Source organism: Martes martes (genome assembly GCF_963455335.1).
Source record: "Martes martes genome assembly, chromosome: X".
Taxonomy (NCBI): Eukaryota; Metazoa; Chordata; class Mammalia; order Carnivora; family Mustelidae; genus Martes; species Martes martes.
This window is the reverse complement of record NC_137897.1, coordinates 82,075,410-82,091,375: the sequence shown is the minus strand read 5'-3', so window position 1 is coordinate 82,091,375 and position 15,966 is coordinate 82,075,410. Positions and strand designations below refer to the sequence as shown.

At 36.1% G+C, this 15,966-nt stretch overlaps 1 protein-coding gene across 1 annotated transcript in view; it reads right to left on the bottom strand.

Moving 5' to 3' along the window:
• Positions 1-4,414: 4,414 nt before the first annotated feature.
• The window catches only part of TBC1D8B (TBC1 domain family member 8B), a gene marked incomplete at its 5' end in the record, with an annotated part of 56,807 nt that continues 45,255 nt past the window's right edge, over positions 4,415-15,966 (bottom strand). Inside the window, 7 exons of the mRNA XM_080795146.1 lie at positions 4,415-6,846; positions 8,414-8,511; positions 9,902-9,958; positions 11,234-11,317; positions 12,783-12,848; positions 13,602-13,842; positions 14,010-14,078. Coding sequence (XP_080651272.1) covers positions 6,451-6,846; positions 8,414-8,511; positions 9,902-9,958; positions 11,234-11,317; positions 12,783-12,848; positions 13,602-13,842; positions 14,010-14,078 — 1,011 coding nt within the window. The 3' untranslated portion in view covers positions 4,415-6,450. The remainder of the gene's footprint in view (positions 6,847-8,413; positions 8,512-9,901; positions 9,959-11,233; positions 11,318-12,782; positions 12,849-13,601; positions 13,843-14,009; positions 14,079-15,966) is intronic.

Genomic DNA, 15,966 nt, shown 5'->3' with positions numbered 1-15,966 from the left:
TCACTTTGTTTAGAGGGAAATAAATGAGCAGCCTACTAATTTTTTACTTGATCCATATAGCCAAAATATGTGTCTGGTGAACAAAGATCTAATTTAAGTCATTGTGATGGAGATTCATGGCCTCTCCCCCAGCCTGCAGGCTTAAGTCAATTCACATACCCAGAGGACCTTGAAAGGAAAGCCAGGTACACTTGAAGAAGTCCACAGTCTATAATACCATAAGCAGGTAGTACATTGTCTTTCTGGCTTTCCTTTTTCTTTCTGGCCAGAGGAGCCTGTGACCATTTACCAGGGTAACCATGACTGAGCAACTAGAAATACTCATACTTTTTAGGCACTGGACACTGATGCTGAATTCACACTTATCCAGGGCCACTTAGAATGCAATTGTTATCCACTGATGAGAGTCAAGGCCTATGGGGTCAGGAGACAGAATTTTATCCTGAATCCATCTACAGCAGGTCCAGTGGATCTGCAAATATTCGTATGGTTATTTCTTAGTTTATGAATGTATATTTAAAATGGCCATATTCAGGGATGCCTGGATGGTTCAATCAGTTCGGTGTCTGCCTTCGGCTTGGGTCATGATCCCAGGGTTCTGGGATCGAGTCCTACATCGGGCTCCCTGCTCAGCAGGGAGCCTGCTTCTCCCTCTGTCTCTGCCTCCTGCTCATGCTCTCTCTCTTTCTGACAAATAAATATTTAAAAAAAAATAGCCATACTAAGCAACTGACAGATCTACCGCATTTGCTCCCCGACCATTGTCGTATAAGGACTATTTATGGGATGGGCCACGTAGGGTTTGCTGTATCTGTCAGTACTGTATCCCTGGGGAAATCACAGAGATGAGTGCCCACTAAAGTTATGAAGGATGTGTGTGGTTATATGGGAGGCAGGAGAGGGGTTTCTATTTCATCCTCATTTAACTTGCCTGTTTGGCTTATGCAGAAGGTATATGGGTCTTGGAGAATGATAGTTGATTATCAAAATTTAATCATTAATCCTAAACAGCATTTTTTTAAAAAGCTACATAAATCATAAGAAACTTGGCGGGGGTGGTGCACCTGGGTGGCTCAGTGGGTTATGCCTCTGCCTTCAGCTCGGGTCATGATCTCAGGGTCCTGGAATCAAGCCCCACATCAGGCTCTCTGCTCGGTGGGGAGCCTGATTCCCTTCCTCTCTCTCTGCCTGCCTCTCTGCCTACTTGTGATCTCTGTCTGTCAAATAAATAAATAAAATCTTTAAAAAATCATAAGAAACTGCGGAACATCGGAAAGACCAAGATCTTAAAAGCAGCCATAAAGGAGACATTACCTGCTGAGGAAGACAAGAATTAGAAGCTAGGAAATTTATTGCTTGATGCTTCTGGGGTAGGAGAAAGATGTGGTCCTGGTAACAGAAATGGAAGTTGCAGTAGAATGTGAGATAAAGGATAAAACACCGTTCCACTGGTGATTTTAAGCCGAGGAATGTAGCTACTGGGATAATTTGCTTGCATTGCTTTGGGGAAATCTAGTGGTATAGGGCTCCCAGTGTCACAGGTATCAGTCTTTCTTTAAATAGCCAAAGAAGGGGCGCCTGGGTGGCTCAGCGGGTTGGGCCTCTGCCTTCAGCTCAGGTCATGATCTCAGGGTCCTGGGATCTAGTCCCGCATCAGGCTCTCTGCTCGGCAGGGAGCCTGCTTCCCCTTCTCTCTGTCTGCCTCTCTGCCTGCTTGTGATCTCTTTCTCTGTCAAAGAAATAAATAAAATCCACGGGGTGCCTGGGTGGCTCAGTGGGTTAAAGCCGCTGCCTTCCGCTCAGGTCATGATCCCAGCGTCCTGGGATCGAGCCCTGCATCGGGCTCTCTGCTCAGCAGGGAGCCTGCTTCCTCCCTTCTCTCTCTGCCTGCCTCTCTGCCTACTTGTGATCTGTCTGTTAAATAAATAAATAAAATCTTAAAAAAAAGAAATAAAATCTTAATAAATAAATAAATAAGTAGCCAAAGAAAGGATTCTGGCTGGTAAAAGCGGAAAAAGACTTTGTTGAACTGTTGAGCTCAGGGATCCATGAAGATGCTCCCCCCAAAAGGGGAACTAAAGTCTGGGCATCCAAAGGCACTTTAAGTAATACCTCAGGACCAGAGTGTTAATACGAAGATGCCACCACTGCCACAGAATGTATTTCCCACTTTCCATCCTGCTCTGCTATATATTAAGAAATTCCAAGCACAGGCATCTGATTAGCCAATCCTTGATCACATGGCCATAGGAGGTGAGGATTCTGGAAAAGAAGACATCTGCTTTTTTATATGGTGGGCAGGAAACAAGAGTGGTCGTTGGGTGGGAGGAGAGTGTGACTACTAATTGATAGCATGAGGGAGTTTTGGGGGGGCGATGGAACTGTTCTGTATTGTAATTGTGATGATGGTTACAGGAATATATACCTGTGTTAAAAATTATAGAAGTGTACAGTAAAAGGAAGTTAATTGTGATAAGTAAAAAAATAAAACACAACTATAGCCTCATGACTAGTTGCAGAAGTGAGGACTATAGTAGCTACCCATAGCTATTCTTCCTTTCTCTTTAAGGTACATAATTCTAGATAGCAATCAGTTTATTCCCCTACTTACCCTCTACGGTTTTATATAAGGTGAGTTTTATGGTAACTTTTTTTTTTTTTTTAGTTCACACGTTACAGGATATCAGGATGGGACTGAGATTGAATTAGGACAAGTAAGTATCACTCATCCATGGATCCAAAGTGACCAACAGAAAAGTGGATCTTCCCTCAGGAAAGAGGATTAACATATTTTTGTTTGTATGAGGATTTATGTTACGACAGGCAGCAGCTTGCCACTGATGCTATTAGCTGTTATGTATAAATATGGGAAGAAGGGTATGTTGCATGGTAAAAGAGGTGGATGACATAGAGAGGTGCTTACAGTGGACAGTTACAGTGGACAGACTCTAGGGTACGCCCCCTATGGACCCTGCTTCCTGATGTACATGCCACTGTGTAATCTCCCCATGAGAGTGGGTCTTTAACCACTTGCCTTTAACCAGCAGAGTATGACAAAAGAGATGAGATGCTGCCACTGGGAGATGTTACGTTATTTAAGATACTGTCTTGTTCTAGAGACACTCCTTACTAGATTGATGAAGTAAGTGGCCATTTGGGGGAAGCCCACATGGCAAGGAACTGTGGGCAGCCTGAAGAAGTTGAGGGCAGCTGTTAGGAACTGAGTGAAGCCTCTAGGAGCCAAGGACAGACTTAAGGAACCATAAGGAAATAAAATTTTCCCCAAAGCCTAAGTAAGCATAGAAGTCGATTCTTCCCCAGTTGAACCTCTACGTGAGAACCAGCCTGGCTGATTCCTTGGTTGCAGCCCCGTAAGAGCCTAAACACAGCACCCAGCTAAGTTGAGCCCAGAGTTCTAACCCACTGAAATGGTGAGATAAATGTGTCTTGGTAACTTGTTACAAAGCAATAGAAAACAAATGCAGTGCTCAGTGTCCACTCTGGCCTCTTGTTGTCCCTTCCTGCACTGCAGAGGCTAAAAAAGCTGCAAGGATATTTTCCAGATTCCCTTGCAACCAGGATTCTGGATATATTATAGGTCAATCAGATGCACACTCATGAGACTTGAATGGCAGAAGGGAGGCGAAGGCTATGCTTCTGCCATTTCTGCTGGTAAACATGGTTGTGAAGATGTTTGCTTGTTCTATTGCAATTTAGTCACTAGCTTGTGGGTGGTAAGAGGTGGGATGCTGGGCATCTCTTTTGCTGCTATAAATCATAGCAGGTGGAGCATGGATCAGTGAGTAGCAGCTGTGGTGTTGGCTTCATATCATGGTAGCAGGAAGTAGCAGTTTCCTAATGGCAGAATTAGCAACTCCCTTGGTGGCCTGGTTCTATGGTGTGGTTTTGGAAGCTGTTCTTGAAAGTTCAATTTAGAGTCAGTTCTCTTGATAATTCTGTAAGCCACTTAATGTCTGGTAATAAATCTTTTCTGCCTTAACTAGAGTGAATTCTGTGTTCTGCAACCTAACTTTAACTAATAGAGAAGTCCTCAAGTGATAACTGAGTTAAGTGTGAATTAAAAATAGGTAGTAATAAGTAACAGTAATATCTTTTAGTAAACAATTTTTCATGTTTACTGTAGTAGATTTGTAATATTTATTTATTTATATTTATTTTTTCAAAGATTATTTATTTATTTGACACAGAGAGAGAGAGAGAGAGATCACAAGTAGGCAGAGAGACAGGCAGAGGCAGAGGGGGAAGCAGGCTCCCTGCTGAGCAGAGACCCTGATGCGGGGCTCCATCCTGGGACCCTGAGATCATGACCTGAGCCGAAGGCAGAGGTTTAACCCACTGAGCCACTTAGGCACCCCTGTAATATTTATTTTTATAAAGACAAGTAAAGCCACCTTATAACACATTTAATATATAAGGTATAACACAGTGGTTCAGTTTAACACAACATAAGATTTTTAATATTAAGAACAACTCATTTGCTTAACAAGGTAGCAACTATAAAACTATGTGTTCATCTTATTTCTCCTGCAGACTCAGAAAATAAATGTTTGCCTTTTTAACTTGCATTTATAACCACTTTGCAATTCAAAAATCTAAGTATTTAATTTTAATTAATATAGGCTGAACTTTAATATTCAGACTTTAAAATCATATCAAATATTAATAACATATGCTTTTAAGAAAGTATCTTTTTTGTAAATATAATTGACAAAATATTCAACAAATTATGTGTAATAGTGCCTTTGTATATAAGCATAAAACCTTGTGTCTTTCTAGAGCTACTATTAAACAATCATTGCAAAATAGCAGATGTATGATGTTTTACATATAAACTATTAACTAAACTCTAAAATTTGGACACACTTCAGCAAATTATTTCCAAGAAAAGGCATAGATGCTTATTTACCAACTGTATCTTTAAGTGATGATTTCCTTGAAAAAAAAATTGACCAAATCATTTTAAAGACAACACTAGTAAGTATTTGGCCAAGTCCAATTTATGAAATTTAAAGGATCAACTTAAAATCCTTGAATCTCTTTGAAAGTAACATATTCTGTGATGAGGAATCCCTTTGTGTTAGGCCTTGTTCACAGTGGACTCTTGTCAGAGGCTGACTATACCAATTCCTTTCCTGAAAGGGAGACGTCTTGGGATACTCTAAAGAATTTTTGCCCTTTTATTGTCTCATATCTGAAAAGTCAAAGGGTTTAAAACCAAAGCCTTTTGTGAAAAAAGAAGCTCCAAAGGATGATCTCTCCCCATAATCTCCTAAATCAATTGATGAATAAATTGCTCTTGTCAAAAATAGCACAGAAGATTGAATAGGTGTGGTTTGCTTGTTTTTGTTTTTTTCTTTAAAGTGCTAACAAAAGCCCATTATCTCTAAATGGGCTTTCATTGTAATGACTGAAATATAAGCAGCATGAAATACAGAAATCACACATCTAAATCAGATAGATGGTCAAAACTTTTAAGATAGACACCAGCAACTACCTTAACTATCATTACACACGAGTATACTTTATGAACTTGCCAGACTAACACAGTAATTCAGTCTATTTAATGCAGCTTAAAACATGACTGGTGAAAATTCAAAATCTAAAGCTAGAACCAAAGCAGTCACAGGCTACTCTGAAACAAATGCCACAAAGAGCAGTGCTCAGAAGAATTTCAAGTAATTGCTCAGTCTAATGAGAGACCTATATAGTTAACTGAATTGTTTCTTAACCCTTCTGAAGAGACTGGCTTTATCCAGCTTAAAATTAAATCCAACATTGTTTCTCCTTATATTAGTCCAGAATTTTGAGTTCTTGACTTGTTTTTGTCACAGAGTTAGAAGTGTGTCAGCAGCTTCTGAACCGCTCTCAAGTAGGAAGAATGTAGAAGTTACTAAAAAATCATTATTATAAAACTGAATGATATTAACTTTAAAAAGTTAGTATTATTTCAGTTAGATAACTTGAAAATGAGGTTTCTGTACGATAATCACTTAGATAATTAAGGCTACAGATCTAAGGGCCTGGATTTCTAAAGCATTCTAATAGGACTGAAGCAATTTGGAAAGTAGGGTTTATCAATGACATGTCAGCATTACATTTTCAAAATCGTCAGTAATTCATATGTAAATAGCAGCACAAATTAGGAATTTTCTTACTAAAAGTGATATGGTAGTGCCCTCTGGTGGTAACATTTAGCATATTCCCGATATTGCATATCATATGAACTATAAAAAGTTCATTTGTAATGAAGAATATCAAAACTAGAGATTACCACAAAGCAATGAATCACTGTGCTTCCACATCTTTTTTTTTAACCTTCAAACACATTGGTAACAAGATAAATCCCTGATCCCTATTCCCAAGAATCAAACTGACAGCTATAGGAATCTTAGTAAACTTGTCTATAATAGGCAATTCCTGTTAAGAGATTTACATCTTGGTTCTACAGCTTAACTGAGAGGTTTTTGCATTTTCTAGTTTCACTTTTACATCTATGGGTTTCTCAAAAAACCTCACCAATGCTGGTTCATTCAACAAAGACGCAAGAATCTGTTCAAATGCAAATGACCACTGAGGTTCTTCCCTCAAAGAGGAGGGATCTTTCTTCAAGTGGCTCTCTGTTTTCCCCTCACTGGGTCCTCCAGAAGCACAGACTGTACCAGAGAATTCTTTGGCTGATGCTGTAGGGCTGTGTAGTTTCCTTCCAACTTCTTCCATCCTGAGCAAAAGGCTGGTTACAACAGCAATGGCTTGATACAGCAACTCTTCTTCAGGGTCCCCATGAAATAAGTTATATAGAGTCTTTGAAAACTGAATGAATTGTGACTAAAAGATACAAGTTAGAAATACCACATTTGATACTAGATTTAGCAAAAAGAAGAGAACTTAGAAGTAAACAGTCTCCTATTTAGAATTTATACCATTTAACCCTCACCATAGAAGTTGCAAAAAACTAATGACTAATTCCCCAAATAAATCTTGGCTCTAGAAAGATGGGTATAAACCATGGAGGAAAATGCATTTTAAATCTTCTCAGATGTTGCCTAATAGGAGTACATTATATACATATATATACAATAATTCTTGGGCAGCTTACCTGTCAGCATTCCTTCAATGTTAGATGGTACTTCCTTAGAAAAGACTTACTTATTTTGCAGGCGGCAGAGGGAGAGAAAGATTCCCTCCTGAGTCAGATCTCGATCTCAGGACCCTGAGATCACGACCTGAGCTGAAACCAGGAGTCAAATGCTAAACCACTGTCTGAGCCACCCAAGCACCCCAGTGGTCCTTTTAATTAGGCAAATTCACCTATTTCCTTACATGTGAATTATACATTCATTAACCAATCTTAATGAAAGGCTTAATAAGAAGTTCCCCTTAATCTCTCCAAAGGGCTACAGTGGGCAGATCAGCTAGGAGGACTTAAATTTATGCAAGAATGTTTTGGAAACGATCTAGTAGTACAAGGTAGCTCCACAGGGCCCATTTATACATGCTTCTCTTTGAAGGCTGAGGTGGGACCCAAGTGGAGAAATAAATTGGTGTGTTTGCTAACTGCCCCTAGATAAGCCGTAGACATTCCTAAAAGATATTTGTCAATTAAAAAAAAAAGCTGATTCTAACACAATAGGTCAATCATCCTAACAGAAAAGTTTATCTGTAAATAAAAAGCAAATACAAGGATTAAGAGTTTGGTACTATTTATTTTGATTAAGGATGTACTTAAAATAAATAGTACCAAACTCTTAAGTTTTATTTCTTTATTTTATAAATAAAGTGAAATAAATAAGCACTGCTTATTTATAAAAAATTTTAGAACATCATATTGATTCATTTTAAAAAGTACTTATTCAGCTACCATACTGCCCAGTCCACGAGGAATACCGCAGTTTGATTGTTCTCATTTTGGTAAAGTTCTGGAAATCCTCAGTATCTACACCAACAGATTTTAATTTAAAAAACATAAGAACATAAACTGACTGAACAGTTTAAGAGACGGATTTGGAATTGTGTCAAGTAGTAGTCATTAGTATTGTTCCAGCAGGTTCAAATACAAGATGATCAGAAACCAGCATGTGAACTATTTTAGTAACTTCTTATTCCTAGTACCTAACATTGGGTGTGTCATCTAGTAAGCACCAAAAAAATGTTTACTGAATAAATGAACACGTCTAATAAAGCTGGAAATAGGAAACATTGCATTAAATGCATTAAAGCAGAAAATCATTAAAAAATTTGCTATTCTTCTCTGCACATCTGAAACTTACAGAGATGATACATAGATTATTTAAATATTTTTGTAATAGCATGTTAGCTATTTTAGAGCTGAATACACCCATATTCATAAAAACAAACAAGAACCTAGAATTTTTTATTTGAAAAAATACTATACCTGATTCATTCTTGGCAAATCCTTAATGTTTTCTTCTTTTTTGGAAAGCTCATCTTGCCATTGACTTAGATATGCTTGAATATCAACTTTTCCTTTGCCTGTATGAGTGGAATAAAACCATTTCATAATGAACAGTCCACTCTATTTCTCCAAATCTCAGAAGGCATAACTACTATTGGAAATAATTTCATTAAGATGTGAGATTCTATTAATAACCCAGAAAATTATCTGAATTTACCTTTTATCTCACCCACTGGCTTTCAGAATCTGTTCTCCATTTCCATTAAACTAAAACTTTTACTTTAGTAAGTCTGGGGACTGGGGAAGATGTGAAGAGAGAGGGAGAAGGATGCATTTTTAAACAGTACACCCTGACCTGACAATGTAAATTTCACCTAGATGTTCTCATGCATACTATTAAGTTTAAAATAGCTTCTATATGATGTTCTTATATGCAGATTCTGAAGTGGTCTATGGTGGCTATTCTTAAAAAAATTCAAAACACTACTATCCATTCATTCCTTTGAAGAGTTTAATGAAGATAATTAATGTGACTATTAATAATTACTTAAAACTCATTGGAAAACTAGGTAGATATACTGAACAACCTAGGGAAGATGTTGTTGTATTTAAATAGCCCTTTAGCAATTCGTTATTTTTTGACTAAATATTACTCAAAAACATAAAAAGGATGATGGATTTTTGGAGAGCAATTTGACAGCCTTGATCAAAATATTAAATGTACGTACCCTTTGACACAGCATTCTCATACCTCTATGAATTTATCCTATTCTAAAGAAACGTGTATAAAAGTATTCTACAATGTAAGTATAAAATGTTTGTTCCAACAGAGTTTGTAATACAAATAACTGGAAGTGACCTAAATGTCCATCAGTACTGGGCTAGTTATTGAGTTACGGTACAACCAAAGAATGGAATACTCTATACCCATTAAAAAGAATAAGACAGATCCAAATGTACTGATAGGAAAACTCCCATGATATATCACAAAACTGAAAAAGCCAATTGTAGAACAGTATTTATGGAATGTTCCTTTCTTTCTTTCTTTCTTTCTTTCTTTCTTTCTTTCTTTCTTTTTTTATAAAAGAGAGATGTCTGTATGTGTGTATATACAGAAATGGGTCTGGAAAGGATATAGAAAAAAATGTTTTCACATTTACTTCAGGGTGGAGTTCAGTGGGGGTATGAAAACTTCTGTTTAAATTTCTTTTATTATCTACTAACTCTCCTAATTGAAAATAAATATTTTCAAAATAGTAAAATTAAATGAATATGGGTCATTGACTGTAAGTTCTGAGACTTAATTATCAAGACAAGAAAGATTAAATTGTAAAACACACACAAAAAGGTGAAAAGGCTCTCAGGACAAATCAATAACCTTTAAACAGAATCCACTATTTGCCTTTGTAGCTAACCCTATTCACAAAAAGAGTGGCTTAAACTAAATGATATTCCTAATCATAGTACCTTTTTCTGGGCTGTTTTTTAGTGATTCTGCTTCCTTCACATTTGTAGGCTTGGAAACTACAGGAAAAAAAAATTGCATTCTGTAAAATATTTAACAAGTAAATACCTTTTCAAAGTAAAATAATATTTTATATAAAGACTTAGGGACATGTTATTTTCTTCAATTCAGGAAGCCAATTTTAGCTGACATGACCTCCTCTCATCAGAAGAAAAAATTTCAAGAAATTTTGTAGTAGAGAGAACGTTTATAGTAGAGATTTTTTAAAAAGATTTTATTTATTTATTTGACAGGCAGATATCATAAGTAGGCAGAGAGGCAGGCAGGCAGAGAGAGAGGAGGAAGCAGGCTCTCCACTGAGTAGAGAGCCCGAAGCAGGGCTCGAGCCTAGGACCCTGAGATCATGACCTGAGCCGAAGGCAGAGGCTTTAACCCACTGAGCCACCCAGGCGCCCCTATAGTAGAGATTTTTATAGAAAAATCTTTATGAAAAAAATCCTAGAAGTATACCAAATATTATTTATTTCTGGGTGGTATTTTCTTCCTTATGACCTTCTTCAAACTAAACAGTGTTACTTTTATTATTAGGGGAAAAAAGCATGTGGGAGGTCAGAAGATTGAGCTACTAATCCTGATTGTGGCAATAACGCATTATGAACTCTTGCACAAGTCACTTCTCCATTCTGGGTCTCCATGCCCTTACCCATATAAATTAAGGGATTTGATGAGTTGATGTATAAGGACTCTTCAAACTTAATATTCAAACACCAACATATAGTAATTATAAACATATATTAATCAGCACTTACCACTCTGTAAGACATTCATGTTTATTAAAAAAAAAAGGTGAAGGACACAAAAATGAGCTCATAACACTTCCAAATTATGTCTTGGAGACAGACTCATCCCCGTCTCCTACACCTACAGTGATTTATAATAAGTATTCACTGTTTGAATAATAGCTATGACCTTCAATCATCAAAGATTCTATTGTTTCCACTGTATTTTAACAAGGCATGAAAATGGTCAGATACATTTTAGAAATTTCTGCAACATAAAGAAGAAACAAAATGCATTTTCTTTTTAATCCTCTAGTAGACAAAAAAATTCCATAAATCAAAACCCAAAACACATTTCAGTTAATTAGTCAAATATTTATGGGGTACTTACCATGCATTTAGCTCTGTGCTAAGTGTTATGGTAGCACAAAAGAAATATAAAGTAAAATTATCTCAAATTTTATTAATGGTAGCTGGGTAAAAAATTTTTTAAGCCAGGGAAGATCTCTGTGAGTGACTACTCATCAAAAAAAGACATTTTTAACAGATATTTACCATGGAGCTGACTGAAATAAAGTAATTCTTCCTTGGAAAGTTCATCTCCTTGTGAAGGGTCCTTCGATTTCACTTCAGTATAGGCTGAAAACAGATAACCCAAATCAATTTACTAACAAGAACAATTTCCTGGTCAAGGAAATCTGGGGGCAGAAAGTTAAACAAAAGGTCACTGTAAGAAAGACATTTGTGAAGAAATGTAGAAGTGGTACTACTCTATAGCAAATAACAAGAAGTACTTGATTACTCTGAGCTCCGTGAGTTCTCTTACTTGCTTTTTAAGAGTTTTCTGAGAAAACTAAGAAAACCTGGCATTTCAAAATCTCTGAAAATGTAACCTCAGTCATTTAAGAACATCTTCAATCATAAGGCAAAATGAAGTTGAGTGCTGTAACAGATACACAGTGGTTTTTTCTTTCCATTTCTGATCTTCTACTGAAAGCATATTCATTCCATAGCAACATTAAACATTCTAACAATAATTTGACTTGACAATGTAAAGTCCATCATAATTAAATTATTAGGTGGTTTAGCTTTGGTTTTTAATGCTCTGTTTGTGATCTGAGTGTGTGAAGAATCAAAGATGGCTTTTAGATTTTTGGTCTGGTAAAGAATGGTTCCTGGCTATCCTGGGAAGACTCTGAAGAAATCCCAGGTGTGGCTTTAGACAAATTATGAGGTGCTGTTTGCCTGTGTGGATTAACCCTATCTAAACTAAATGGTACTTTTGCAATGTTCCTTTAGCTTAAAACCTAAGACTGTTTTCCCAAAATATGGATCAAGCCTGAGAAAGCCTCTTAAGGTCGGTGGGAAACACTGAAGAAAACTGGTATTATATGGTAACATTAGGGCAGTATGGTAGAATAAAAAGAAACCTGAGCTTTGAAGTCAGACCTCAGTTTGAATCCCAGCTATGCAATTTATTAACTATGTGATCTTGGCCCAATAATTTAATCTTTCTGAGCCTTAGTTTCCTTATCATCAAAATTGGAAGGACATTACTACTTCTCAGGGATATTGTGAGAATTAAGTAAAAGAATACCTGTAAAGTAAATGCCTCAACAGAGCAAGTGCTCAATAAATGGTAGCTTTTATTTTGCTTCCTCTTCCAAATGTTTAATATTTCTGCTGCCTAGTCTCATTTTTTCTGGATAATCTGCAGTATTCCACACGTTTGGCAGTTTGCCTAGAGTTAAATTCTACTCCCCAACTGACAACAATAACAACAATATCACATTTCAATATTATACCAATATTCAAATGGTAGGTAGTTCTTATTACACGACCTAGTTCTTATACACTAAACTACTATCTTTGTTTGCTGGAAGGAAACGTGAAACTTGTGAACCCATCTGTTACAGAGAATCTCTTCCACAGATTTCACTGTAACTAAGCAAAAGTACTGGACATATGATCCATGGGCTTCAATGAAGTAATGACCTGATATCATATTGAAAATTATGTTATTTATTAAAATTCAATATCTGCAATTATACTTGTTAAAATGGAATCAACTCCTGTACATCACTAAAGACTGTTAAGCTCTTACCTGGAGGAATATGCAGCTTAAAAAGCAGCTTAAGCTTCTCAGTGAAACTTCCATTGTACATTATATCTGTTCAATAAAATTCAATGACAAATTATCATTATTTTCAAAGATCAATCAATTCCAGTGATACAAATTAAGGTGCAGATATTAGCCAGTAATTAGGATTCAAAAACCTTCTGTTACTTAAGGTAACAGTTAAACCACCACCTAGACAGCCAGATTCTCTCCTTCAAGTGTATAAACAAAATACCCTTTATCAGAAGGAAAAATGCTCCCCGGATTTCCCTTCCCCCCAACCTAAATTTTCTTTTTTCTTTTAAATGAGGCCTTATGCCTCATCTGAGGAGAGAACAACTCTTCAAGGGGCAACTCCTGATAAGAAAGTATGCTGGGGTCTCTGGAAAAGCAAAGGAACAATGTAACTGGTGAACTATCTACAGCTACGACATGTTTGTTGGATTACTTCTCTACCAATTTTCTAGGTTATGTGGTTGATTTTTACTGATGGGGGAAGAAGCTCTTTTTGAAGTATCCATGTGCCTGAGTGGGGGAAGATACAGATATTCTCTTCCTTCATGTTAACCTTTAAAACATCCATATGTAACAGCTTGTTTTTCTGAGAGAGCTGAGTCAAAATGAGACCAATATACTTAGTTTCAGTTATAAACCCAGAAAAAGGTCCACTTACTACTCAAGCTGGAGATAATGTAACTCAGGCTGATAAAATCTGACTAAATTAGCAATAACTGGCACTACTAAGTACTTCTAGGAGTAGCTTTATTTTTGGCTTTAAAAAAAAATTACTGGACATCATCCTACCAATTGCAGAGGAGAATTCTTTGAAGTTTATAAGGCAGTCAGAGTTTTCATCCAATAATCTGAATGTCCATAAGGCTAGTGAATCTTTGTTTGCAGAATGAGCCCAGGGACTCAACAAGTGATATAACACTCTGAACTGCTGGCAGTCAATCTGATACTGTTCCAAATATGGCAGACTGGGGTCATGGTACTTCAGTACTGGACAACTCAAGCACCAATAGTAAGAAAAAAACAGCTCTTTCTATGAAAAATAAAGAGGAAAGTCAGTAAGTCATAAGAACTAATTTTATAAAATTATTTTCTTTTAAGCATGCATACTAAAAGAGTTAAAGATAAAATATCTAAGAGTGGTTGTGGTAAAATTTTGCTTAAAAGTATTATTTTTCACTTGAAGAAGAATAACAGTACCTTAAAGATGACATAAAGTTCATCCAATTCATGAAGGCTCAATTTCACATCTTGTGATACAACACGCAGCTTTAAAAAGATTAAAAGCAATTTAGATTTTAATACTTCAGTATTGAAATTCTTCTTGAGTCCACTGAGTAATCTCCCTCTGCTAGAATAAAATCATTTTCTTCTAACTTTTTAAAAGAATAACAAAGATAAATGCACCAATTTTGCCCTTTAAAGAGGTTGTACGTAGACTACAATCCAATTCTACTCTGACATGTACTTTCCCCTTCATCACTTCATACCCAGAGATCATTGCCAAAGGACATCCATTTAATGTCTATAAATATAAGCAACAGTATTCTAAAGTTTCCTTCCACATATTCCTCTCTTGCCTCTGAGAAGTCATCAAGTGGGGCTGTCATTAAACACTTCAAAGACATTGGGAGAGATGTGCATTCCCCTCTCTGTGCCAAGTAACCTAATCCAAGAAGTAATAAACTTAGACAATATGCAGCTTTATCCTACTACATGATGAATAAGCATCAATGGTACAATGAGTTTGGTATTTAGGAAATTTAAAAGAGTAAAGATAAAAGAATTAGTAAAACTGGAAATTAAAAATAAATGAAATAATAAATAAAACACTCAATAAATAAAACAAAGAGTTGGTTAATTTAAAAAAAGTAAAATTGGCTAATACCTGGCAAGTGTGATAAAATAAAGCAAAAATAAACATCATTGAGAAGTAAAATGATAATATAAACATAGGTATAGAGGTCACTTTTAAAGTGTTCAGCACAGAAGAGGAAGCATTGAATATCTACTGAATGAATTCTAGAAACTTTACACCAAGATATCTTAAAGTCTAGATGAAATGGATAATTTTCTAGGAAAAAAAAATCTGAAAGTCTAGATGAAATGGATAATTTTCTAGGAAAAAAAATAAAATACCGAAGTAACCCAGGAAGAATAAATTCTGGATAGAACTGAAAAGGTAATAAAAAATCTGCCTTCTACCAAAAGGCAGCAGATCCAGATGGTTTTATAGGCTCAATTACTCAAACTTTCAGGTAATGTATAATTCCTATGTGATCTAAACTATTCTCAAGCATAGTAAAATACAATTTATTTCAAAATTCATTCTATGACATGATTGCAACTCTGATATGAAAACTAAAGTTAGCACACACACAGAAAGAAAACTGTAAGCCAGTGTCACTTTAACACAGATGTAAAGAACATAGCTATGTAGCAAAATCATCAAAACAGAGTATTAAAATAACAATACGACATGACCAAATAGGATTCATTTCAAGAATCCAACAGAAGCCTAATATTAGGAATTCCTTAATATAATCCACTACATTAACAAAGCTGGAAAAATATATAATCACAAGATATGGAAAGGTCTTTTGATCAAAGTTAACATTCAATATTCATTTTTAAAAAATGTTTGAACCTGAGTGAATCAGTAAGTCTCCTGGTCAACAATAGGCTGCTAGTATGGTTGACCCTTGGGGTTTAGGAGCACTGAACACCCCCCTCCCACAGTCAAAAATCAACATATAACTTTTGACTCCCCCAAAACTTAATTACTAATAGCCTATTATTGACCAGAAGCCTTACCGATAACCTAAACAGTGGATCAACACATATTTTGTATGTTATTTGTATGTATTTGTAGGTATATTATATACTGTGTTCTCACAATAAGCTAGAGAAAATATTAAGAAAATCATAAGAGAAAATACATCCACAGTACTATATTTATCAAAAAAGATCCATGTATAAGTGAACCCACATATTTCAAACCTATGTTGCTCAAGGGTCAACTGTACTTAATTTTTTGGGAAGTCAAAAGTAACAGGTACATTTTTGAGTGCACAGGGAACTGGGGCCCCTAACCTCTATGTTGTTCAAGAGTCAACTGTATAGTATGTCCATACTATGGTATATTTTCAGTATGTTA